Source organism: Budorcas taxicolor, chromosome 14 (assembly GCF_023091745.1).
Source record: "Budorcas taxicolor isolate Tak-1 chromosome 14, Takin1.1, whole genome shotgun sequence".
Taxonomy (NCBI): domain Eukaryota; kingdom Metazoa; phylum Chordata; class Mammalia; order Artiodactyla; family Bovidae; genus Budorcas; species Budorcas taxicolor.
Window position 1 is genome coordinate 74,166,999 of NC_068923.1, and position 27,219 is coordinate 74,194,217.

General features: G+C 41.7%; 1 protein-coding gene across 2 annotated transcripts; it reads left to right on the forward strand.

The window, feature by feature from the left end:
* Positions 1–59: 59 nt before the first annotated feature.
* Positions 60–21,125, forward strand: SLC25A32 (solute carrier family 25 member 32). 2 transcript variants are annotated; one of them, XM_052651519.1, is made up of 7 exons: positions 60–530; positions 12,788–12,938; positions 15,124–15,209; positions 16,983–17,143; positions 18,006–18,119; positions 18,427–18,572; positions 19,823–21,125. In XM_052651519.1, the coding sequence occupies exons 1-7, from the start codon at positions 374–376 to the stop codon at positions 19,959–19,961; spliced, it is 954 nt and encodes a 317-aa protein (XP_052507479.1). In that variant the 5' UTR covers positions 60–373; the 3' UTR covers positions 19,962–21,125. The 2 variants fall into 2 exon arrangements, with proteins under 2 accessions (XP_052507479.1, XP_052507480.1); XM_052651520.1 differs by having other exon boundaries at positions 16,983–17,017.
* Positions 21,126–27,219: the final 6,094 nt, after the last annotated feature.

The window sequence follows — 27,219 nt, forward strand, 5'->3', positions numbered from 1 at the left end:
GCTCTGCGGCGCTCCGTCCTCGCGCGGACAAAGGTTGGCCGGGGGCGGTGCTTCATCTATGTTCGCAGATCCACGCAGTTCAGCCTAAACCCAGCCGCGGAGGTGGGCGAGGCGGGGCGGGGCCTTGGCGGAGGCGCCCCGCCCCGCTGCCCACTCTCCCTCGTCCGCTTGACTTGCGGCAGCGCCGCTCTAGTCAGTCACTCGTGCGCCTAGGTCTCTCGGCTTCACCCTCGCCTCCGCGAGTGTGACTCCACGCGCGGGTGCCGGAAGTGGGCTCGTGCCCTGCGGTTTCTGCTCCAGCGCGGCGACCGTCGCCACGGTGGCGGCCACTGCATCTCGTCCCACGCCCGCGGTATCAGCGGACCCTGAGCCCATGACAGGCCAGGGCCAGTCGGCGTCCGGCTGGTCGGCGTGGAGCAGCACAATATTTCGCCACGTCCACTACGAGAATCTGGTGGCGGGCGTGAGCGGCGGGGTCCTTTCCAACCTCGCGCTGCACCCGCTTGACCTCGTGAAGATCCGCTTCGCCGGTAAGAGACCAGTCAGACCTTGGGCTTCTCCTTGCTGTCACCCCGAACCGAGTGATAAAGACGCAGAGGGAGGGCTTCGTCCTCACCTGCCTCTTGCGTACTGCAGGCGAGGCGAGAGCTTAAGAATACTTCTTGCCCGGGCTCCCGTGGGACCAGATTTGAGGAAAGGGAGTCTGGTTTAAGTGGTCTGGCTGCCGGCGTCCCCTTTTCCCCGATACTGAGGAATGAGCAGAATGGATGTAAAAGTCTGAGAAAGGTCCTTATTGGTATAGAACGTGGAACTCAAAAGCCTGCTTTATAAAATAAGGGTTGATCACATTTCAGGGCTTAAACCTCACACGTGCAAATTGTTCTCCCTTGGAGATACAAGTACCCGCCACCCCCCACCCCCACCCCCAGCTTTTCGAAAGTTCTCTTCACACCACCTGGCTTTTAGGAAAGGCTTTCATTAGTAGGCCTTTTCCCGCTCACCCCCAAATCGCAAAGAATCGAAGAGGATTTTCGCCATTACAAAAAGAAGGCGAAAATCGAGAATAGAAAGTTCAGCGTTTGTTTTGCACCAAGCCCTTGAGAGGCAGCGTGCACCGCTAGCAGCACGAATGGCACCACCAGCTCCTTTCCCGGAAACTACATTCAGCATCTCAGCGTCAATCAGTCATAGCCTTGAACTGTTTCTGTGAGCATCTGTGCTTTACCTGGATTTATTTCGTGCATCGTTTAGCAAAGTGCGTGTTAAGGTAGTTGCTTTTTCACGTTATGCACTTTTGGCCTATATTAAAGCTTTCGTGCTTTACTTTAGCATCGCCAGGAAACCTGTACTTGGAAATCTTAGAATAGACACGTGTTTGCCCTCTGGGCTGAGAGGGAAATCCTGGAGTAGGGAGTAATCACTTTGTTAGGAATGGGGTTGGTACAGAATTCTCTTGAAAGTTTGTTGTTGTCGTGTATAGTAAGTATGGTGCGGGTCCTTGTGAAGGAATAAGTAGCTAGAATCCAAACAGTACAGGTTTTTATTTAGCTTTATTGAATTAAGTGCATGGAAATTAAGAAACTACTTTAAAAGTTAAACTCAACGTAAAATTCTGAAAAAGATAGCTTCAAAAAATGTCTTTCATAACTTTATTTGGAAACTATTTTCTGGCATTTCAATTCTTTAACTGAAAGTGGGGTCCAGCTGCTCTCGGCTCAAAAGCAAGTAAAGAGGCAAAGTTGATAAAAGGAAACTGCTTTATTTTGAACGTTGGAACTGGGGGCAGGGGCAGACTCATATCCCAAGGCTGAATTCCCTCCCTGCAATTGACAATCAGTGGGAAAGGACGTTTATAGGCGGAGAAAGCGGATTACAAGTGAAAACACAGGCAGCTGGACAATCATGTTGAAATCGGTCATGCAGCATAATCTTGATTGTTTTAAGTACAGCTAGTCTTCAGTTCGAGGGTCCATTTGTTCTCATTTCTTTGAGGCCAGTTGTGGCAGCTAATGTCATGGCTACAGTTTTGGTCATCATGTAATTATCTTCTGCCACCAGATGGGCGTTTCAGTATCTATAAAACTGCTTAAAGGATATGGCTCAGAATATTATCTATAGCCCTTGAAGAGGAATGAAAGGTCCTTGACTTTGCTTAATGATAAACTATTAGTATTTGGTCCTGTTTTCCTTTGCTTCTGTATTTTCTCACTTTTTCAATTAAACTTACTTGACTGAAGTTTTTCTACAGACAGAAGGCTGGTGGAGGATGGAGTTGGAGGAAGGGAAGGACTAGACAGTCCTGCTCTATTTAACTACTACAGGTTAAGGTCTACCTTGAGAATTAGATCAGCAGAAGTGGTTTATCTCAAAGAGTTAGGAGATTCTCTTCTGTTCATTTGTATCTTAGCCTTTTAACATTTGTATAGGATATAGAAGCACCTAAATAAAGTTCTTGCCCTCAGGAAACTTACATTGTAATTTTACTCTGCTGCTGCTAAGTCCTTTCAGCCCTGTTTGATGCTGTGCGACCCCACAGATGGCAACTCACCAGGCTCCTCTGTCCCTGGGATTCTCCAGGCAAGAACACTGGAGTGGGTTGCCATTTCCTTCTCCAGTGCATGAAAGTGAAAGTGAATTCACTCAGTTGTGTCGACTTTTGGCGACCCCATGGACTACAGCCTACCAGGCTCCTCCATCCATGGGATTTTCCAGGCAAGAGTACTGGAGTGGGTTTCCCTTGCCTTCTCCGAATTTTAGTCTTGAGACTCAGTCAAGTAAAAAGTAACTGTAGACAACATAAAATTTAGGTCAAAATGGAATAAATCCAAATACCAAAACAGGAGTAGTCATAAACTGTTAAGAAAGTTATAGATTGATGATGGCCATATATATCTGTATCTGTAAAAGTCTGATTAGCCTTGAGGTTCACCAGAGAAGGACTAAAATTTTGACAGCTGGAGAGGAGAGAGGCCATTGAAAATTAGTGAAAATTATGGAGGGTTCTCCCTAGAAGAGAACCCACAAAGACATGTAATTTCCATGGAGTTTACCACACATGCACAAATAAGAATTACGACAACAAGGAACTTTCATTGAATGTTTACTTGCAATAAGAGCAATGAACTAAGAACTTTTCTTGTGGTAGATCATTTACTACTCTGAACAACACTATGAATTTATTTTTCCTGATACACGGATGAGGATAATTGGAGTTGACTAACGTGCCCAAGTTGTAAGGGATCTGAGATTTACATCTAGATCTGAGTTAGGTCTAACTCAAAACCCTCTGGCCCTTAAGCCTTACCCCGGGAATTCCTGGTATACTGTGACTTGAGCATGAAGGCAAGAATTCTGGATTTGGTTGCAGGTGCAGACCTGTATGACTTGGTATTTCTCAATTTTATGTAAGAGGAAAAGAGGTGATGGTTGAGATGATCGTTTTAGAGTGCTTGGCCTGGTGAGTTTAAGACAGTGCTGTGGTGCAGACTATGCCTGAGAAAAGGGGATTCTTGGTACCAATATTCTTGAGAATATTGGTAATATTAATTAAATGGAGAGCATATTAGGAAACCAGTAGGACTGAAGTGATAGTTGAGGTAATCAAGATAGGAGGACAAAATTAAAGATCTAGGAGTTGAAGCGGGACTATGTAATAAACCCCCAGTGTGGCTGTGCACAGCACAAGTGTGGCTGTGAAATGGTGATGGAAAAGAAAACTGAGGAAGATGAACAACTGAAATCAAAACATATACTTGACCGGCCACCAGCATTAATGCTAGGATTTTTAATGCTTTCATTAAACTAAGCCCTTTTAATAAAATTGCAATACCTAGTGATGGGGATGTTAGTCTTGACCATTAAACCAAACCTGCAATATTTCAATGAGTTCAGGTGCAAATTGGAATTTGGAGGTATCCACAATAGTTGAAGGAGTAGAAATCATTTCGTGTGAGAAATAACTAAAGGAATTAGTTTAACTTAGGACACGTGAGGGACTTAAGGTATTTAGAGAACTGCCATGTGAGAAAGGGAGCTGCCTTATTGCAGGTAATCTGAAAAGCAGAGGTTGGGTGGAAATTACAGGGAAGCAGGTTTTGGCCTGGCAAAGTGGGTGGTGCTCAGAAGTGAAACTGGCAATGAATACTAGTGGCTCAGCAGTTGGATGGCAATGGCTAGAAAACATTCTTGTGTTGGGTGGAAAGGTCACTTGAGGTGATTATTGAGGCCCTTTATTACTTCAAGATATCATTTTAAGCCATCAAGAATGGTGAGTGGGCATCTCAACAAAGAATGTGAAGTAAAAATAGTAATTTTCTAAAATAACCTGATATCCTAATAATGTATAGGTTAATCTAAGGAACCTAAATGTAGAGTGTCCTTAATGAGAATAGCATACAGTCAAGTTTTGTATGTATATGGTATTGCAGGACCTGATAGCATAAATAATAACTTACTGACTGCTTGCTATGTGCCAGGCATGCTTTTAAGACTTGCTTTATATGTATTAACTCACTTAATTCTCTCTTTTATGAGAGTTAGTTTCTGTTATTTTCTCCATTATGTGCATGAGAAAACTCAGGCACAAAGTAATCTAGGAACTTATTTGGGGTTACAAAGTGTTGAAATAGGGATTCAAACTCAAGAAGTCTGATTCCATAGCTTTTGCTGTTAGACTGAAACCCCAAATGGGTAGTTTGGTATATCTAAAGGGTAAAATGCTAGAGGTTGAAATGAAATGATTCCAGAAAGTTAAGCTTCCAGATTGACACAACTTTTATGCCATGTGAAAATGGAAACCAGGTCTGGATGTTAGAAATGAGATCAGGACTGTTGTTCAGTTGCTAAGTCATGTCCGACTCTTTTCGACGCCATGGATTGCAGCACGCCAGGTTTCCCTGCCCTTCGCTATCTCCCACAGTTTGCTCAAACTCATGTCCATCAAGTCGGTGATGCCATCCAACCATCTCATCCTCTGTCACCCCCTTCTCCTCCCACCCTCAGTCTTTCCCAGCATCAGGGTCTTTTCCAATGAGTCAGCTCTTCTCATCAGGTGGCCAAAGTATTGGAGCTTCAGCTTCAGCATCAGTCCTTCCAATGAATATTCCGGACTGATTTCCTTTAGGATTAACTGGTTTGATCTCCTTGCTCTCTAAGGGACTCTCAAGAGTATTCTTCAGCACCACAGTTCAAAAACAGTTTGAGATCAGAACTGGAATTGTAGAAACCAAAGCATGAGGGTAGAAATCGAAACTACTTAGTGATTGAGAGACTACCCTTGTTGAGTGGAAAGGGTGCCTAAAAACCAGCTTTTAAAGGATGGGTAGAAGAGAAGGAAACTGCAAGAAAATTCAACGGCCAGAGAAGTAAGAGAAGAATCAGAAGAGAGGGGAGCTGGCCCAGAGAAGTGTGTTTTAGGAGGTAAACTAGGTCAGATGCTGGTCAGGGGGTAAAAAGAGAGGAATCCCAAAGTGCACATGGAGGTCTTTAAACTGCAGTGGCAGGTGGAGGCCAAACCAGCCTCCACTGGATTGAGAAGCAATGGAGGTGAGAAAGTCCAAGCTGAGATTGTAGTTTTCTCTTCTAGAAGCTTGACTGACAGGGAGGCACTGGGATCTGAAAGGAGACACTCAGGAGATGAGATATTTGAGTTTTTATTTTGTTGGGAAAAAACTAAAAATGAAGAGATTGGAGATGGAGGCAAGAAGATAATTAGTGAGATTTCGAAGGGGTTCTAAGCAAAGAGAATCTAGAGCAGTCTCTCTCAAACTTTTCTGGCCACAACTCTCAGTAGGAATTTTTTTTTTCTTTTTTTCCCCAAAACTTTTTATTTTGTGTTGGGGCATAGCTGATTAACAATGTGTGGTAGTTCCAGTGAACAGTGAAGGGACTCAGCCATTGTTACACATGTATCCATTCTCCTCTAGATGCCCCTCCCATCTGGGCTGGCACATAACATTGAAGAGTCTCATGTGCTGTACAGTAGGTCCTTGTTGGTGATCCATTTGAAATATAGCAGTGTGTACGTGACCTTCCCAAAGTCCCTAACTATCCCTTCCCCCCCGGCAACCATAAGTTTATTTTCTAAGTCTGTGAGTCTCTAGGAAATAAATTTTTATCTTTGCTACCTGATGCGAGCACACACATATTACTGAAACAAGTTTCATAAAGCAATACCTACTGCTTTTGATGTCATTTATATTGTCTTCTACTCCAGTCTGTTGGTGGTGGTGGTTTTTGTTTTGTTCGTTTGGTTTTGTTTTGTTTTTTTTTTTCAATAATTTGCTAAATCAGTTTCTGGACCCATCTGCAGCTTTCAAAATGCTGAGACAGAGTACAAGTAGAGGGGATTGGTTTTATTTGTTAAGAGGGACCAGCTCTTCAGTGTGACAGAGGAAAGGAGGGATAAAACTAACATGCAACAAATGAAACAGGTTGTAATAGGGTAGTTAAAATTAGTGTCCCCTGTCTGGGCTCCCTCTTGCTCAGCAAACTTTTCTATCTTCCAGTTATTATCTGTTGGGCTTCCCTTGTGACACAGTTGGTAAAGAATCTCCCTGCAATGCAGGAGACCTGGGTTTGATTCTTGGGTCAGAAAAATCCCCTAGAGTAGGACATGGCAACGCACTCCAGTATTTCTTGCCTGGAAAATTCCGTCGACAGAGGAGCCTGGTGGACGACAATCCGTGGGGTCGCAAAGAGTCACCCGTGCCTGAGTGCACATGCACACGGCTGTGTCTGTCGGCATCTGTTACTGCTGTCATAGGCCATTGTAACAGTTACGCAGGGAGTATTTAGATGAGCTACAAAGTTCTCAGTGGCAAGTGTTTTTGAGACAATTATGAGGTCATTTAGGCCGAAAATATTCACTGTATTTGATTTATATAGCAATTCTAATTCGACTTTAGAGAGGCCCAAATTCAGACCCTCTTCATCTCAGTAACTGTGCAGTTGTCTCTTGTTTTCTTGCCTCCAGGTTTTCCACCTTCAAATGCATTCCCCCCAGGGTGCCAGGGTCTCCTTTCTAAACACATATTTGATTATCTTAGGCACACCTGAACCCAAGTTTGAGAAATATGGGACTTTGATCATAGGCGAACGTTCTTTTGTGATTTTCAGGAATGTTTGGAATTATCCTGTCTTAGTCTGCTAGGGCTACCATAACAAAATATCACAGGCAGGGTGGCTTAAACCACAGAAATTTATTTTCTCCTAGTTCTGGGGGCTTGAAGTCCAAGATCAAGGGATCAGCAGGGGTGGTTTCCAGGTGGGGCCCTTCTCCTGGGCTTGCAAATGACTGCCTTCTGACTGTGTCCTCACAGGGCCTTTTCTCAGTGTTTATGCACTCCTGCTGTGTCTCCTCTTTATAAGGACACCAGTGCTACTGAATTAGGGCCCCGGCCTTAAATCTCATTTAATCTTGAAGGTCCGTCTAGTCAAGGCTATGGTTTTTCCAGTAGTCATGTATGGATGTGAGAGTTGGACTGTGAAGAAGGCTGAGCGCCAAAGAATTGATGCTTTTGAACTGGGTGTTGGAGAAGACTCTTGAGAGTCCCTTGGACTGCAAGGAGATCCAACCAGTCCATTCTGAAGGAGATCAGCCCTGGGATTTCTGTGGAAGGAATGATGCTAAAGCTGAAACTCCAGTACTTTGGCCACCTCATGCGAAGAGTTGACTGATTGGAGAAGACTTTGATGCTGGGAGGGATTGGGGGCAGGAGGAGAAGGGGACGACAGAGGATGAGATGGCTGGATGGCATCACTGACTCGATGGATGTGAATCTACGTGAGCTCCGGGAGTTGGTGATGGACAGGGATGTGCCAGGGTCCAGCCCCGGTGGATCCAGGGTGATTTGAAGGTGGGGACGGAGTCAGCGTCCTTGGAAAAATACATATTTAATTACAGATATATAGAGAGATTAGAAACGGATAGTGTAGTAGGAAAATTAGTGGAGAAGAAGAGGCTGAATAACTTGGTTTACGTGGAATAGCATCCATGCTCCAGATGGGAATCCAGCCAGAAAAACAGGGAGCAAGAAAGAAACGACATGGGGGAATCAATCTTTCTGGAAACTGACCCTTTCTTTTTTTTTGGGTTTGCTTATATACCTTTTGTTACACATAGGGATGAATACAGAGTCACGCGAGGGTCAGCAGTCCTGACCTTTATCAAAATCGGGTGCTTTACATAAAAAAAAAGATCTTAGGAGTTTTACATCATCTTCTGGCCATGAGACCTGCTGACATTTTATGATCCTTTCTTTCTGATAACTAAAAAACTTATTTTTTCCAAGGGTGTTTTTTCTTAAACCAGGCACCACCCTCCAAATAAAGTTGCATTCCTATAGGGTGAGGGTGTAGTGAGTTACAATCAAGAAAGGAATTTATTTAACCCAAGGTTAACATGATTAATCTTAAAGGTTAATACTTATTTCTCCTATATGCTTAAAGGTTAATACTTATTTCTCCTATATGCTAGTTATATTCATTATAAGGGCAGGGAATATGGAGATTTAGCAGCAAACATCAGCCCAACAAATGAAAATCCTTTCACCAATGTTCCCCTTAAGATTTATTCAGTCTTAAGATAGTGATAAAATTACATTTTTACATAGCAAGGACACAGTGATTTATAACAAAGTACAGTGATCTATTACAAAAGAGAAAATTCATTAACCCAAAAAGTCTAGTATTGCTAACCTTTAAAACTACTATATTTCCTTTTCTATATTCCAAATACATTGATTAATATATTCCCAGGTGCCTAAGGATATGGAGGCCTGGTGGCAATCATTGACTCAACAATGAGAAAAGCCCTATGCTAATTAAGGCTCTCAAAATACTCCAAAACTCTCTGTGCTGTTTATGGTTGAGAGGTAGTAAACAATCGTGTGGATAATCCTGTCACATAAGCTAGTCTGTTAGCAGAGAGGTTTGACCTGAGACACCCTTGTCACACCCAGGGCAGGGAATTAGCAGCAATTATTGGCACAACAAATGAAAAACCCTTCACCAATATAATTCCTAACCAACCCACTATACTAATAATTTCCTACTCCCCAAAAGAATTTGCCTTTAGTAGGTCTAAAACATCTGCCTCTCAGGTTGGGAGGCTGTGAACAATCACATGTGGCCGGACGAACCTATACAGGCGGGCTAGATAACCTTCAGAGGAGTATGTAAGTTGAAACACTTGTCACGCCCAGGAACTTTTATTAACTGGAGCTGCAAGTTAACTCCTTCTCTGAGAGAACTGGTGGGGAACAGCCCCCCATAAAGTCAGGGGTGTAGGCGAGAGCATGAAACAGTAAAGTAGATAGACTCTGGTTTGGGGGGTAGATGCTCGGGAACAGGGGGTTTCCTCATGACCTTTGCCATGGGCGGAGTTCCTCACGCTGGCCCCCGGCAGGGATGTCTGGTGTTCTGCGATTCATGGGGTCGCAAAGAGTCGGACATGACTGAGTAACTGAACTGAACCTCCTTATCGGCCCTATCCCAAATACACTCACATTGGGGGTTAGGACTTCAATATATGAACTAGAGGAAGGATCGGAGAAGGCAATGGCCCCCCACTCCAGTACTCTTGCCGGGAAAATCACATGGACGGAGGAGCCTGGTGGGCCGCAGTCCATGGGGTCGCTAAGAGTCGGGCACGACAGCGACTTCACGTTCACTTTTCACTTTCATGCGTTGGAAAAGGAAATGGCAACCCACTCCAGTGTTCTTACCTGAAGAATCCCAGGGATGGGGGAGCCTGGTGGGCTGCCGTCTATGGGGTCGCACAGAGTCGGACACGACTGAAGCGACTTAGCAGCAGTAGTAGCAGTAGCAGTAGCAGCAGTAGGGGAAGGATGCAGTTCCGTCCTTAAAGAAGCCCTTGTCCTTCTTCATAAGCTCATTTCCTACCATCCTTTCCCTCTAAGAGCTGTGCGCTTCAGCTGTACCATGTCCCCCCAGAAAGTTTACACAAATTACAGTGCACTAGTCATATCCAGACATGCCTAGTTCAGTGTGCCCTCACCACTACTTTTGTGCATACTGCAACCTGGCAAAGAGACACTATATACCAATGCCAGGCAAAGGGGGAAAGCCAGTTTCTTTCATCATCAGCCTTGACAATGTTACACCATGAAGTGAGATTAAAGTACACTAGGCTTTGTTAGATGACCCGGGTTTTGATATTTCTCCCTGAGAATTTGGGGCCATATTTAAATAGGATATATTTTTAATGGAACTTCTAAGTCAAAGAATAATTGCATTTGAATTTTTATTGAGTTCAGTTTAGTCGCTCAGTCGTGTCTGACTCTTTGCGACCCCATGAATCACACCACACCAGGCCTCCCTGTCCATCACCAGCTCCCGCAGTTTACCCAAACCCATGTCCATTGAGTCGGTGATGCCATCCAACCATCTCATCCTCTGTGATCCCGTTCTCCTCCTGCCCTCAATCTTTCCCAGCATCAGAGTCTTTTCAATGAGTCAGCTCTTCACATCAGGGGGCCAAAGTATTGGAGTTTCAGCTTCAGCATCAGTCCTTCCAATGAACACCCAGGATGTTCTCCTTTAGGATGGACTGGTTGGATCTCCTTGCAGTCCAAGGGACTCTCAAGAGTCTTCTCCAACACCACAATTCAAAAGCATCAATTCTTCTGCGCTCAACTTTCTTTATAGTCCAACTCTCACATCCATAAAGAAAAACCATCCACTACTAGAAAAACCATAGCCTTGACTAGATGGATCTTTATTGACAAAGTAATGTCTTTGCTTTTTAATATGCTGTCTAGGTTGGTTATAACTTTCCTTCCAAGGAGTAAGCGTCTTATTGGATAGTGTTAAACTTCTCTCAAAAAGGTCATGAAAATTTCCCTATAACAAATCATAAAGCTCTTTTAGTTCTGAAGGTAAAAAAAGAGAAAAAGCTACCTTGTCTAATTTGTATTTTATTGATGAAGTTGAAAACTCTTTCAGCGCTTTTTTATCAAATGCAATATTATATATTACAGGTGTACAATATAGTAACTCACAGTTTTTAGAGGTTATACTCCATTTATAAAATATTTGCTTAATTTCTCATGTTGTATGTATGACATTCTTTTTAAAATTTTTTATTTTGTATTGAATATAGTTCATTTACAACATTGTGTTAGTTTCAGGTGTGCAGTAAAGTGATTCAGTTATATATGTATGCATGTACCTACTCTTTTTCTGTATAGGTTAGTAAAGAGGATTGAGTAGAGTTCCCTGTGCTCCACCCTTAGGTCCTTGTTGATTATTTATTTTATATATAGTAGTATGTGTATGTTAATCCTAGCCTTCTAATTTACCCCTTACCCTCACCTTTCCCGTTTGGTAACCACAAGTTTGTTTTCTAAGTCTGTGAGTCTATTTCTGTTTTGTAAATAAGTTGGTTGGTATCATTTTTCTAGATTCCACATGTGAGCAATATCATATATTTGTCTTTGACTTCAGTTAGTACGATAGGTCCATCCATATTGCTGTAAATGGCATCACTTCGTTCTTTTGTATTATTTCACTGTGTGTATGTGTATCTGTGTATGTGTGTGTGTGTGCTCGGTTGCACAGTTATGTCTCTTTGCATGTATATATGTATCATTATCTTTATCCTTTCATCTGTCATTGGACATTTAAGTTGCTTCTGTGTCTTGGCTGTTGTACGTAGTGCTGCAATGAACATTGAGGTGCATTTATCTTTTTGAATGAGAGTTTTCTCCAGATATATGCCAAGGAAGGGGATTGCCAGATCCAAAAGTTTCGAGTGTAATTAGGTCCTCTTTGTTTATTTTTGTTTTTATTTTTATTACTGTAGGAGGTGGATCAAAAAAGATTTTGCTGCAATTTTTGTCAAAGAGTGTTCTGCCTATGTTTCCCTCTTAAGAGTTTTATGGTAACCATTCTTAAATTTAGGTCTTTAATCCATTTTCAGTTTATTTCGTACATAGTGTTAGGGAATGTCCTAATTCCATTCTTTTGCACGTAGCTATCCAGTTTTTCCAGCACACTTATGAAGGGACTGTCTTTTCTCCATTGTACATTCTTGCCTCCTTTGTCACAGATTAATTGGCCGTAAGCGGGTGGGTTTATTTCTGGCCTCTCCACTCTATTCCATTTGACCGTGTGTAATTTTCTGTGAATCAGCAGTTTATGTAATTTGCCCATAAAATTTTTAGGGACTGTTTGTTGTTTTCTTATTTGTGAATCCTTTATTGTAAATTTAGATATATTACGTCTGTATTATTCTTTTCTATCTCTTCTTGGTTTGTGGAATCTTTCATAAAACAGAAGTTACTTAAAATAAGTGTTATCTTTTAAACTTCCAAAACATTCTTATGGAATTCTTATTTTAAAAACATAGAATGTATATTGTATCAGTTAGTTTTTGTTTTACCCTATCATGTTTTATTAATTTAGAACTTTTGAGAGAAAAGAATGGATGAAATTTTCTACTTTCTCTTCTGATGTTGATGTGTGTATTGGTGGGGATGGTGGCAAGAGAATTTCCAGAAACATTTATTCCATTCTGTATATTTTCTTTCTTTATCACTGCTCATATTTTTATCCACGTTTTTATTGAGAGCATACTAAACACTTAAAACTTGGATAAATATATGAATGTATTAATTTTAAAATGTCAAATCTTGGAAAAGAATTTTATCAACAAAAAATTGTTTTCTTTTGAAGTTACCTCCTTTCTTTGACAGATTGTGTGACATGTTTATAATTCAGAGCGAGAACTTTGCTTCCACCTAACTCTGTGTATCCTTTACTGCAGTGAGTGACGGATTGGAATTGAGACCAAAATATAAAGGAATTTTGCATTGCTTGACCACCATTTGGAAACTTGATGGACTACGGGGACTTTACCAAGGAGTAACCCCAAATGTGTGGGGTGCAGGTTTATCCTGGGGACTCTACTTTTTTTTGTGAGTAGCTCTGGGAGATTTTACAGTTGTAAATAAAAAGGAATTTTTGTTTTTAATGATTTTTAAAAAAATCAGTAGGTACAGCAAAATGAATCATTTAAGCAGTTTCTCTGACTTCAAGAGTTAGGAAGCATAGAATGCCTTATTAGTCTCATTTTCTGTAAGCTTTTATCATTTATCAGAGGCATTTGGTTTGGGAAAAAGTTCTCAATAGGAAGAAGGTAAAAGGAAGGGATGGACACTCTTCCAGAATCCATTTCTGCGAGATGAATCAGGAAAGTGGCTTCCCAAAATACATGTGATTCATGCTGAAGTTGACAGAGCAGAAGTGGACAGATCTCGGAGCCCTCGTCAGAACATGTGTCACAGGACAGCCCTTTGGGAAACGAAAGTCAAAACCAGTGCATGACTGAGAGAGTCTTGAGGCATGTTTCTTCTTACCTCCTGTTTGACATGCTCCTTCATCTTCAAAGCTCGTTCATTTCCTCACTCCTTTACTGGCATCACCATTTGTTATTCCGGCCAGAGGATGCTTACTGAAGAGCCACAGGCAGCACCTGTGGCAGCCACATTCAAGTTACTGAGTGTTCAAGGGTGAGGAAACAAAGCGTTATCACCCTGTGGTGGAGGAGCGTGTGCTGCCCTGAGCTTGCCTCTCATGTTCGAAACTGAATCCATGAATGGGGAGGCTTTTGTTTAATACATGGCATTTTAGGGAAACATCAGTTCAGTTCAGTCGTTCAGTTGTGTCCGACTCTTTGTGACCCCATGAACTGCAGCACGCCAGGCCTCCCTGTCCATCACCAACTCCTGGAGTTTACTCAAACTCATATCCATTTAGTGAGTGATGCCATCCAACCATCTCATCCTCTGTCATCCCCTTCTCTCGCCTCAATCTTTCCCAGCATCAGGGTCTTTTCAAATGTGTCAGCTCTTCGCATCAGGTGGCCAAAGCATTAGAGTTTCAGCTTCAACATCAGTCCTTCCAATGAACATTCAGGACTGATTTCCTTTAGGATGGACTAGTTGGATCTCCTTGCAGTCCAAGGGACTCTCAAGAGTCTTCTCCAGCACCACAGTTCTAAAGCATCAATTCTTCAGTGCTCAGCTTTCTTTATAGTCCAACTCTCACATCCGTACATGACTACTGGAAAAACCATAGCCTTGACTAGATGGACCTTTGTTGGCAAAGTAATGTCTCTGCTTTTTAATATGGTGTCTAGGTTGGTCATAACTTTTCTTTCAAGGAGCAAGCATGTGTTTATCTCATGGCTGCAATCACCATCTGCAGTGATTTGGAGCCCCCAAAATAAAGTTAGCCACTGTTTCCACTGTTTCTCCTGGTATATTTGCCTTTTCTTCTTTTCTGTCCTGTAGTTTACTTGATCTCTTATAATCTTATGGCAGTATCCAAACCAATCTTAAAATGTTTTGTAAGTGAAAGCAAAATAAAAACCAGCCTTAATATTGTTTAAATATTTTTCCTATTTTCAGTTTATTGTGTTAATAACTTTCGAGTTGTGTGGATTCTTTAAAGAGAGTTTGTAAGGGAAAGCCATGTAAGGTTTAATGTGTTGAAATCATCTTATAATAAAACAATATAGCTGTTTTTTGATGAAATGGATTGGTCAAGTTTGGAAAAATTTATTTAGTTGAAGTCGTCTTCCTGGAAGATGAAAATTGAAGTTAGAGAAAAAAGATTGATAACTCCCTTAACTCAGAAGTATTTTGTGGCTGTTTCCTGCCAAGTAAAGCAGAAATGTCAGTGTTTCATTCAAGTGTGGCTTCCCATCCACTTGCCATCACTTTTCTCATGCCCTTGTTTCCCCATACCGGTTTCTCCATACCTGGCTCAGTGCTGCCTCCTCCACAGAGCCTTCTCTGATCAGTAGTAATTTCTAAATCGCTCATGATATCATCTGTGTCATCTTTTCTTATGATTAACAGTTGAGTGTGTGATGAAAATATTTTACATATGTATTGCCAGCCTTCCATATTTGGGGGGAGAGATGGTGTAGTCTTCCAGTAAACCCGTTATTTGAGAAAGGTCTTATTTTGTAGTTGGATTATGCATTGACTTCTACTTTTGAGATATTGTTACATTACCCACAGTTGAAAATAGCATTTCCTGCTTTGTGACCCCCACTCAAATATTTATCCAAGTGTTTCTGTTTTATTCTTCCAGTTACAATGCCATCAAGTCATATAAGACAGAAGGCAGAGCTGAACAGTTAGAGGCAACAGAGTATCTCATCTCAGCTGCTGAAGCTGGTAAGGCGGTGTGTGAAATATAAAACATCAGCTTCCAACTTGGTTTTCACTTTTGTTCTTTATTTGCCTTTTTTCCTGTGAACATCTGAGTTTAAATATGCTCCTCTAACTATGCTAATCAGTTATGACATGAAATTTCTTAGAAGGCAGGTATACTGATGGATTATCTTGAGTAGATTTCAAGAATTTTACTTATCACAAAGGATATAACATTTAGAGTGCTTATGACTCTGACTTAAGATGATTTGGGGGAATGTCATGGAAACATGTATAATATCATGTAAGAAACGAATCGCCAGTCCAGGTTCGATACAGGACCCTTGGGGCTGGCGCACTGGGATGACCCGGAGGGATGGTACGGGGAGGGAGGTGGGAGGGGGTTCAGGATGGGGAACACGTGTATGCCCGTGGCAGATTCATGTTGATGTGTGGCAGAACCAATACAATATTGTAAAGTAATTAGCCTCCAATTAAAATAAATATTTTTTAAAAAAGATGATTTGATATAGTGTTCTTCAATTAAAGTATGACTTCAATCTTTGAATTAAACAATTTAGTAGCCTTGTTTAATTGCCTCATGTATGTATAATATTCAGACTTATGGGGGTGCTCAGGGGTTGTACCTACAACTGTAAGATGTGGTCTCTTAGGCACAGGGTTAATGAATGGGTAGGCATAGTCTTTGGTGGTCTTAAAACAAAGTAGGACTTATAAGTCCTGCTTTGATACCTTGTTATCTTGGTTGGTTGGGGGGATGTTGGCGGGGGGAGTAGGAACATCATGTCACACCACACAGTTTGTGAGCACTTAGTTCCCCTACCAGGTGTAAAAGCTCTGGGTCCTAATCACTGGTCTACCAGGAAATTTCCCCACCCTGGTTTCTTAATGTTTACTGAATTTTTAAAATTTTAGATATATTTTTTAATTAAAGGGTAATTGCTTTACAGAATTTTGTTGGTTTCTACCAAACCTCAACCTGAATCAGCCATAGGTATATATAGGTCCCCTCCCTCTTGAACCTCTCTCCCTTGTTTACTGATTGATTTTTTAAGGCAAGAATTATCTTTCTCATTTTTGAATACCTACCTAACTGCTGTCAGAGACCTGAGTCACATAGGACTCAATATTTGTTGAATAAAGGACTACTTAGGAAATGCAGCAAATGAGAAACCAAACCAGATCATTTATTTATTTATAAACTTGTCACTTTTTGTAAAGAATGTAAAGATTACTTTTGTCTTTATGTAGTTGTTTAATTTTTGAGGTATAGTGGCTCCTTTGAGTGGGTTTGAGGAAGATTGTGATGCAGTTGAGGTGTGTATATGTGTACACATGCACAGATGGTTGAGATGCTCATTTCCTGGTCCTTTCCCCCAGTCTTCAGTCCCTCTGGCTTGTACTGTGTCCTCTTAAGCGTCTGTATCTCTTCATCAGGATCTGCTTCCCAGGACCTCCATCTGTTCTCCACACCTGGTTTAGGAGCCAGGACATCTTTGCTCTCCTCACACCTCTCAAAGGGAGTGTTTTACATTTTACCTCCTTTTAAATTTACTTCTCACTAACCACACGTAGGACTTTTTAAGACCACCAAAAACTATGTCTACCCATTTGTTAACCCTAGGTCTGTGCCTCAGAGACCACATCTTACAGTTGTAGGTACCACCCCTGAACACCCCCCGTTCTTTATATAAACAGACTGTTCTTAATTCGGATTGTCAGAAGTGAGAAGGTACCTGTATGCTGAGTAATAATAGTATTTAAATCTGATTTCAGGAGCCATGACCCTCTGCATCACCAACCCACTATGGGTAACAAAAACTCGCCTTATGTTACAGTATGATGGTGTTGTTAATGCTTCACAGAGGCAATATAAAGGAATGTTTGATACGCTTGTGAAAATATATAAGTATGAAGGTGTGCGTGGATTGTATAAGGTAATAAATTATCATCAACATATTTCTAATAGCTGACAATTGTAATTTCCCTTGGCTCTGTTGTCTGAGTTCTGAATGACCTGTCAGTCGCTCAGTCGTGTCTGACTCTTTGTGACCCTGTGAATCGCAGCACACCAGGCCTCCCTGTCCATCACCAACTCCCGGAGTTCACCCAAACTCATGTCCATCGAGTCGGTGATGCCATCCAGCCATCTCATCCTCTGTCATCCCCTTCTCCTCCTGCCCCCAATCCCTCCCAGCATCAGGGTCTTCTCCAATGAGTCAACTCTTCGCATGAGGTGGCTAAAGTACTGGAGTTTCAGCTTTAGCATCATTCCTTCCAAAGAACACCCAGGGCTGATCTCCTTTAGAATGGACTGGTTGGATCTCCTTGCAGTCCAAGGGACTCTCAAGAGTCTTCTCCAACACCACAGTTCAAAAGCATCAATTCTTCGACACTCGGCTTTCTTCACGGTTCAACTCTCACATCCATACATGACCACAGGAAAAACCATAGCCTTGACTAGACGGACCTTTGTTGGCAAAGTAATGTCTCTGCTTTTGAATATGCTAATCTAGGTTGGTCATAATGACCTGTAGTCAGTCCTGAGAAGAAGCCAAATTTGAGCAAAGAACAATTTATGAAAACTGAAAGCTGCATTGAAGTTGTACTTTAAACCATTTGTCCTCATCACCAAAGGTAGTATCATGACACTGGTGGGTGAGGAGCACTGTCTAAAACTTGGAATAACCATTTCTCTAAGCCACACATTGCGGCCACCCGTTCCTTACTCCCCTGCCCGTAAGCTGTGGTCCTTTGGGAACTTGGTTAATTTAGCCTTTTTTTCTTTATCTTTTTTAGGGGTTTGTTCCTGGGCTGTTTGGAACATCACATGGTGCCCTTCAGTTTATGGCATATGAATTATTGAAGTTGAAATACAACCAACATATCAATAGATTACCAGAAGCACAATTGGTAAGATGAATTTGAAAAAAAAAAATGGTGTTTACTTTTATGGACATTTAATAGACGGAAATTTTATCATGTTTAGTAGTATTGCTATGATGATGAGTACCAACTCGGCCACTAATTTAATTCATAGCTAAATACTTTATAGGCTAATGACACATACATGTCAAAAATAGAACAGATAAATGTTAAAAACAGAGTTTGTGTTAAGAGAGGAAACTGATTTTCACTTATGGATCCACTTCAGTGTTTTCCCATCTTTATTTTTAAAGAAATTCTATCTTAAAAAAAATGTCTTATATTGTCATTTTAGAGCACAGTAGAATATATATCGGTTGCAGCACTATCCAAAATATTTGCTGTGGCAGCAACATACCCTTACCAGGTTATAAGAGCTCGTCTGCAAGATCAGCACATGTTTTACAACGGTGTATTGGATGTAATGACAAAGACATGGAGGTAAGAGCGCATGTATGTTAGAATGGCCCTTAGGAGGTACCTTATAAATCTTAAACTATCCAACTGTCGTTAGCTTTATAGCGAAGACCATGTCTGTGGTGAAGACATGACTGATGGCTCCCTCCTGAACATACCCCATTTACTACGTGAGACTTGACTTCATTTGTAAAATTTGAATTTCTGTGTTGACAGAGTTATTTATAAAAATGAAATGAGATATGTGAAAGTGCTTTGACAAGTTAAATTTCAGGTGTTGTAAACTATTTGAATGGCATTGAGCATGCTGCTGCTAAGTTGCTTCAGTCGTGTCTGACTTTGTGCGACCCCATAGACGGCAGCCCACCAGGCTCCACCGTCCCTGGGATTCTCCAGGCAAGAACACTGGAGTGGGTTGCCATTTCCTTCTCCAATGCATGAAAATGGAAAGTGAAAGTGAAGTCGCTCAGTTGTGTCCGACTCTTCACGACCCCATGGACTGCAGCCTACCAGGTTCCTCCATCCATGGGATTTTCCAGGCAAAAGTACTGGAGTGGGGTGCCATTGCCTTCTCTGGGCATTAAAAAAAACCCTAATTTAATACAATTAAGAAGGCCCCACATCTCTACTGGTATCAGGACTTTTGCAAGTAACTTGTTTCTGTATGTGGAAGAGATGCTTGTTCTTCCGTATGGGAATCCTTAAACTGTTATAGGTAGACATCCCCATATTTCTTTTTAATTCTAAAAGGTCAGAACAGAATATTCAGCATTTCAATTCAGTTGACCTCAGTAAATCTGTATTGAGAACCTAAGTGAAAAGTTTCAAGGCCATATTCCAACTCTAGGCATGAAGGAAATAAAGTTTTATTTTTGTGTGTGCTGTATTTAGCATTGTCTAGCATTTATTTATGAAATGTTTAATGCTTGTGTTAGATCAGTTAATACTCCTACATGTTCATACATTTAAAGGCATCTGGAAGATGGTTATGATTAAACCGCTTTTTAGTTCATTTTGAGGTGTCTGTGCCCTCTCTTCCTCATTCCCACAAAAGGCATGTAAGCCCTACGAATGGTTCATAAACTGTTGTTTCAGGACATTGAAAACATGAACTCAGATCCCAGTGAGGTTTGAATGCTGGCTCTGTGCCCTGTCTGCTAAACTTCTGTGTCTTCAGACTGGTTCTGTAGGAAATTAAGAGAGTGTGTGTGTGTGTGTATATATATATATATATATTTTTTTTTTTTTTTTTTTTTTTTCCTTTCTCTCTAAAGGAAAGAAGGCATCAGTGGATTTTACAAAGGGATTGCCCCCAATTTGATTCGAGTGACTCCAGCCTGCTGTATTACCTTTGTGGTATATGAAAATGTCTCTCATTTTTTACTTGGCCTTAGAAAAGACGACATAAACTAAGAGAAGATAATTCCAGTACATCTGCCCAAGGCAGCGACATGCTTCTTTGTATTTGAGACATAAAACTCAGAAGATTACTGCACAGCAACATGGCTCATAATCAAACTTGGTCTATAATCATTAGAAGTCACAGAACAGCTCAGTCTTCACCATGTTTTTCTGCTTTTGCCTTCCCTATGGGTATGGGACTTAGCTACCTCTCCCTGAAATGGCTGCCAGCAACATAACAGTAAAATTGACACCAAGTGGAGAATTTCACAAATTTCCTCCATTTCATTGTCCAAGTAGGAGCTGATTTGCAGCACTTGCTGGATGGATTTGAAGAATGTGCTGCTTTTTCTGAACTCATTTGCCTGGATTGGCTTTAAAAATCAACCTCTGTGCAATAGCAAGAAAATGGCCTCTTAAAAGATGTCATTGATATTTGAAGAATAAATTAAACGTTAAAGATTTACTGTGAAAGATATTCCCCAAGTCCTGACCATTTTTGAATTGGGAAAGTTTGGTGGGGAAAAAAAAAAATCCTCCATAAATGTGCTTTAGTTTTAATTCAGCTGGAATGCAGTTGAAATTTGAAAAGTTCAAGAAGTTATATACTTCTTTTACTTTGAGAAATATCTGACATGTGTTATCATTCCATCACTACTTTTTTCCCAGAGTCTGGTTTCATAATTTAAAATGTAATCCTGGATCCCACTATTATTTTTTGGCATAGATACTACTATCTTTTTTATTTATAAAATCAGAACAAAATCCAGCAGTATCAGCCATTATTTAGCTTTCCTGACCATAAATCAGTAGCTAATAGATAAACTTATGTAGATACTAGATGATTTAGGGTATATTTGTTGACAAACTGAAAATGAAAAGTTTTAACTTTCACTTCAGATTTCAGATATGTGGTTTCAAATCCCAAATAATTGATCAATCTACTTTGGTTGCTCAAAGTCAGGTTTAAATACAGATTACTCTAAAGGCCATTCTTGATTTTACTTTTGAGTTATTGTAATTGTCTATAAATATAAAGGCCTCTGCCCCAAAAGGATGCCAGAATGATCTTAATGTCAACAAATATACCCTCAATCGTCTAGTATCTATATAAGGTAACCTATTAGCTACTCCAGTAAGTAATTTTTATTTACATATGAATGCTTTTTTGCACTACCATCTATTTGTTGTAAATAAAACATTGTGGTTTTCAAAGAAAAGAGGTCTATTTTTTATATTTTGAAAATGGCTTTGTTTTAAAAATAAAGATGAAATGATCAGTACTTAGTTGTATTTACTTTGTTATATGAAGAGGAATGCATTATAAATGTGATATATTTTCCTACTTTTAACTATAATTCATATAAAATCCTGATAGTAGTCCCTATATGGAAAGACAAGTTGGGTTGGCATTTGGAATTTTAGAGGTAGTGTCATTTGAATGCCTCCTGTGTACCCCTAAATTAATAAGGCATAATTCCTGTTCTCTAAGGGCATACAGACTTGCAGGACAAATTAGCATTAAATAACTATAGTTCTAGATTAAGAACATGGAAGATTTCTACAAACCCTGCAAGAGTTCCAAGAATTCATTCCCCTCGAACAGCGGTTACAAGCACCCCTTGCTGCTCTGTGCCATCCGTGTATGCTGCCGCACATGAGGATGCAGCAGTAAGTGAGCTGCACAACATTCTTGCCTTTAGGGAACACTCATTTTTGTGAGTGACCAAAATATGCATAATATAACTTCAGATATTAAATGCTAGAAATAACTAAGGAATAGTGGGAATAGCGTTGCTATGTCACGTAGGCCAGTTGAGGTCGGGAAAGGTCTCTGAGGAGGTAGTATCTGAAACATTGACATAAGTGAGGAAGCAAGTCACTGTGATATGTCAATGTATGAAAACGAGTTAATCTAAGAAATGGAAACTGTTATTTGAGTCTAATTTGAGGATTAAACCCAAGAGGAGCATATCAGAAAGCTCTGAGAAGTGAAGTAAAGGCACTGTTTTGGAAGTTTGTTGAGACAGAGCTGTTCCTTAAGTGATGTATTATTGACAGTTTAGACAGTCCAGATCTAAGAATCATCATGGCCCCTTATAAGATCAAGAAGGAATGTTATCTTTTAAGGAGCTGTCTTGGTGATGCTAAGAGAATGTTTCTCTTTATGGTTGAGCGGTATTTCTGCTGATGAGGAAGCTGGGTGGATGCGTAATGCAGATACTCAGTGCACAGTCGAGGGGACAGAGGCTACCAAAGGGCGGAGAAAAAATTTGTTTAAATTTTTCTTTTCTTGCCATAAAACAGGAAATTTAATGATCAATGAGGGGAAACTGCAAAGTAATCTTTCACTAGAAAGTATTTGGTGATCAACTGTTCGGTCACTCAAGACCAGGGTCACTGCTTGGCTGTCCTAGGGTCTATCATGCCCCTCCATGTCAAGTTCTAATCGCCTGATTCTCTCCTTTCCAGAGACCTGTACTAGCAGGATGTTTGGCAAGGACTGACATTCAATTCTAAGGTGTCCAGTAAGACTTTTAAGCCCACTTTCCTCACGTGTGTGTTGTGTATATCCGTGATTTTATTGAGAACTGCAGACGTGATCTAGAATTTCAAGTCATTTAGACATTATCGTAGTACAAGTAGGTGACACAGCTTGAAAGGCAGGAAAATATCAACTCATAAGTTCCAAAAACTAAATTTATAGTGGTAGCAATATCATTAGCAAAGATTTTAGCCAAAATCCTCCTGAATCAAATCATTTTCCTAGTATTTTCCCTAAGCTTGAAGTAAGAAGATGGTTCAGAGCAAAAATTTGACACTTCATGGGTCATAAGATGAGTTAACAAATAAGACGGTATCACTTAGTGGTATTGGTAGTGACTTTAGATTGCACAGTGCTAGAATTAATTTTAAAATGTTTAGGGACCATCTTGGAGAAGAGAAATCCTTCAAGGCAAACTGGGAGTACTGGATGTAGTTAATTTTCCACAAACCCAGCACTTGAATTGATACTTGAAACTTGCATATGGTTAAGCCCAAGAAAAACAGTTGGCTCATTAGCAAAATTGTGAGCAGTTGTCAGAGTAGTCAATATACAGGCCTGCTCTGACATTTTGGGTTAGCTGTCTACTTCAGATATTATCTTCTCAAACTGGTCTGGTAGTGCTGGTCTAAGTCAAGTGTCAGAAACAGGAGTTGCAGTTCATTCAGCAGAGACCTGATAAGGTCCCTTCAAAAGTGGCCAAGGCCTTTGTCTTTTCCAGTATGCATAATCTGCTTGCAGATCATGGTGCTTTACTGATTTCCTCCAAAGTTAGTTTACTGTGATAAACTTTGGAAACAGAGGGTCTTTTTAATGACTAAACTTCACAAGGCGTTATCTGGAAAGTGAGTCTTAGTAAATACAGACCTCAATTAACAAAACTAGAATGCGGTGTTCACTGAAACTATTTTTTTTTATAAAGGTACCCTCACTTCTACCAAATATAGCCAAATTGAAACTTACTTGTTCACAAAATAATTGACTACGGAGACTTCTAAATTGGCTATGCTGGAACCTTTCATGAAGACTCTCAGACTGAGCTTTAAAAACCTCAAGGTTAGGAAAGCCATTCCAAAGGTGTGTCAGCAGTAATATTTCAGACAAAAATTATAACCATGCTTAGTTCACCTAGTCCTGTGTGACTAATCCTTGACCTTTATTTCCTGTTAAGTTATCTGAAGCCATCCAGTTTTCATTAGAATTCTTTCTTACCCGGTTCAGCAGTATGATATGAATATTAATCAGAAATCTGTACTTGTCAAGAAGTACTTTGTGAATTTTCTTTAAGGATGAAACTTTTTGCAAAAAGCAAAGTACAATGATAACTGTCTATAAATGACAAAAGATTTTAAAAGTCAAGGTTAAACATATGGTTATAATGCAATTGAAAAACTTGGTTACTGCTTTGACATACAACAACTTAAGATAATTACTAAAATGACTGACAGTCATTTACTAGGACCTATCAGAATTTTAGGAATTCCATATGATTTCTAGAGTATGTGTATTAATGTTAGGTAGGTAGAATAGGAAAAAGGAATCCAGAATGGTGGTGGCTAAAAGACAAAGGGAAAAGCCTGTGAAAATAAATGAAGGTCCAAGGGCTGGGGTGAGGACCTTGGGTGAAACAAACAGCCCTCCTGGCTAGCTCCTTTACATAGAGCAGGCTCAGGGGGAGGAGAAAAAAACCTATAAAAAGAGGAGCCAAAATTTGAGGGGGGCGGAGGGTTGCTTCTCTTCTCTTTGCATCTTTTGGATCGGCCCACCCTCACGCCTCAAGGATATATTTTGTTTGCCAAGTAAAACAGCTGTAACACTGGTCTGTCCATCACTTCAAATTTTTGCTGCAGTGAGACAGAACCAAGAAAATTACACACTCCCCCGACATATATAGTGCTGTGACTCGGATTTAACCTGGCTGAAACAACCTCAGCTCCACCCCCACAAGGCGGAGACCAAGCACAGCAGAAGCCCAACTCGAAAGCTCCTGTGGTGGAAGCTGAATGTGAAGAAAACCCAGCACAGGGGAAGTGACAAGAAGCCCAGCGTGCTGGAAACCAGGACAGCAAAAGACACTCGGCAGAACGCTCACATGGCTCAGTCTTAGATTCCAGGAGACTTCCAGTTGGGGTAGGAAGTTCTTGCCCCTATGGCTGGAAAGACATGTGGCTAACAAAATCTTAATTCCTTTACAATATCTCATTCCTTGTTTCCTCGAACCCCCTGTGAACAGACGAGTGGCAGCGGGTGCCCCAGGGTGTCCCAAAGGCTCTACTATCTGCCGTGGCTTGGTAACTGTTGCCCAAGAGGGTAGGGGTTCTTCTGTCCTTAATCTTCTTTGTGCCAAGGATCAGGCCAATGAAAACTGTGAGCACAGGTCAGGTATTTAGCAGATTTTCCAGCAGGTTATGATGAAGAAGGCAATGGCACCCCACTCCAGTACTCTTGCCTGGAGAATCCCATGGACGGAGGAGCCTGGTGGGCTACAGTCCATGGGGTCCCAAAGAGTCAGACACAACTGACCAACTTCACTTTCACTTTTCACTTTCATGCATGGGAGAAGGAAATGGCAACCCACTCCAGTGTTCTTGCCTGGGGAATCCCAGGGATGGCGGAGCCAGGTGGGCTGCCGTCTATGGGGTTGCACAGAATCGGACACGACTGAAGCGACTTAGCAGCAGCAGCTAGCAGGTTATGAAGGGGATTCCTCAGCATGTTTTCCCACTGCTTTTTCCTCCCGTCCTTCAGCTCCTCTCTACTGGGACTTCAGCCTGGCCACCAAAACCCAAAGTGCCTGGTTTCAGGACCTAATGAAGCTCAAACTCTTGATGTCTCATTGCAAAAAATTCAGTGAGAGAGACAGCAATAGGTAAGAGGTGGGTTTGTTCAAATTCAGAGAGAAGCACACGCCAAGAGTGTAGGCCATCACAGAGGAGAGTGGCCATGGAATATAATGTTAGTTTTTGAGGGCTGGGTGATTTCATATGCTAATTAGTGGGAGGATCATTCCATTGGGGAACCACCCACTCTATCTTTTGACAGTGGCTCAGAGGGTAAAGTGTCTGCCTACAATGCAGGAGACCTGGGTTCAATCCCTGGGTCGGGAATATCCCCTGGAGAAGGAAATGGCAACCCACTCCAGTACTCTTGCCTGAAAAATCCCATGGACAGAGAAGCCTGGTAGGCTACAGTCCATGGGGTTGCAAAGAGTTGGACACGACTGAGCGACTTCATTTGGAATGCCCCAAACAGGACCAGATAACCCACTCCTTTGTCATTACTTCTGTTAGTTAGTACCTAGAGTGGGTCTATGACAATGAAATGTTTACTGTTGGAGACACCCTAAGCTGCCCTTATGAAAGACTAGGGGAGGAAATCAGCGACTTACATTCCCTTAGAGCAACAAGGGGATAAGCCTTATGGCTGTTTCACCAGGTTCCCAGGCTCAGGGACAGACTTGCATTGCTTTACATCATGATACCTATTGCTATCCATGGTGGACAAGCCAGCAATAAGTTAAGGTTACAGCCCCTTAATCCTACCCGGCACTGGTCACACGAGAGACCTTGGGGATGCCCAACTCCAATCCAGGGGTCCCAGGAGGTCGACCTGCTTCAACCTGCTTAGGGATCTGGTCCTTGGGAGGTTGCCACGCCTCAGCCCGCCCAGGGATCCGACAGTCCAGGGGTCCCAGGAGGTTGACATGCCTCAGTCTGCCCAGGGACCCAATTCTCAGGAGGCCGACATGCCTCGATCTGCCTGGGGATTTGACCTCCAGGAGGTTGTCTTGCCTCAACCTGCATGGGGATCTGCACCCTGAGCCGGGGATGCCTGGCTCTCAGGTTGCAACAGTACTGGATAGGATAAGCTTCGGAAAGACTCACCCCTAAGGAAGTCCACCCATGGAAATAGAAAGAAGCCTATTAGTTGTGGGACTGTGCCTGGTCTCAGCAATAACTTAGGAGTACACGGAGAACCCTATTGCCTTCTGGAAAGTCTAAAAGAGGCCCTCCAAAAGTTAACCAATCTGGACTTAAGACTCTTACAAGGGACAAGTGGTTTTAAAGGACAAATTCGTGTCCCAATGTGCATTATCCATCACGGTAGTGACAACGGTCCTGCTGCCTCTTTAGATGAAATGGTCCAGATAGCCACCAATACCTTTTATAACAGAGAACAGGGGAGGAATGCCAAGGCCCAGGAAAGGGAGAAAAGGAAAGAGACAAGCCATGCCCAGATGCTGGCCGCCCTCCAGGGAAGCCCTATGGCAAACCCTGAGTCCTTGAAGGACAAGGCACGAGGCAAATGCCTAATCTGTCGACAGGTGGGACATTGGGCCAAAGAGTGTCCAAACCATGGCAAGTCTCCTAAAACAGCTTCCTACAAATGCCAATGGTTGGGACATTGGGTGGCACTCTGCCCTAGGGACCCAAGAGCCTCAAGGTCAAGCACCAAGCCTCCCCTTATGATGGTTCAACAGGACTGAAGCAGCCCACTCCACCAGCCCGCCTGTCACAGATAACCATTACAGGGCTGGAGCCAAGGATGCAACTGGATGTGGCAGATAAGTCCGAGAATTTCTTGGTTGACATCTACTCTGTCCTGACCTCCTGCTCCAGAGCCTTTTCCCCCCAAAACCTGTACCATTCTGGGTGCTACAGGAAAAACAGTTACAAAAAAGATTCACCTGAGCACTTCTTTGTTGCTGCAATGGACAAATATTTT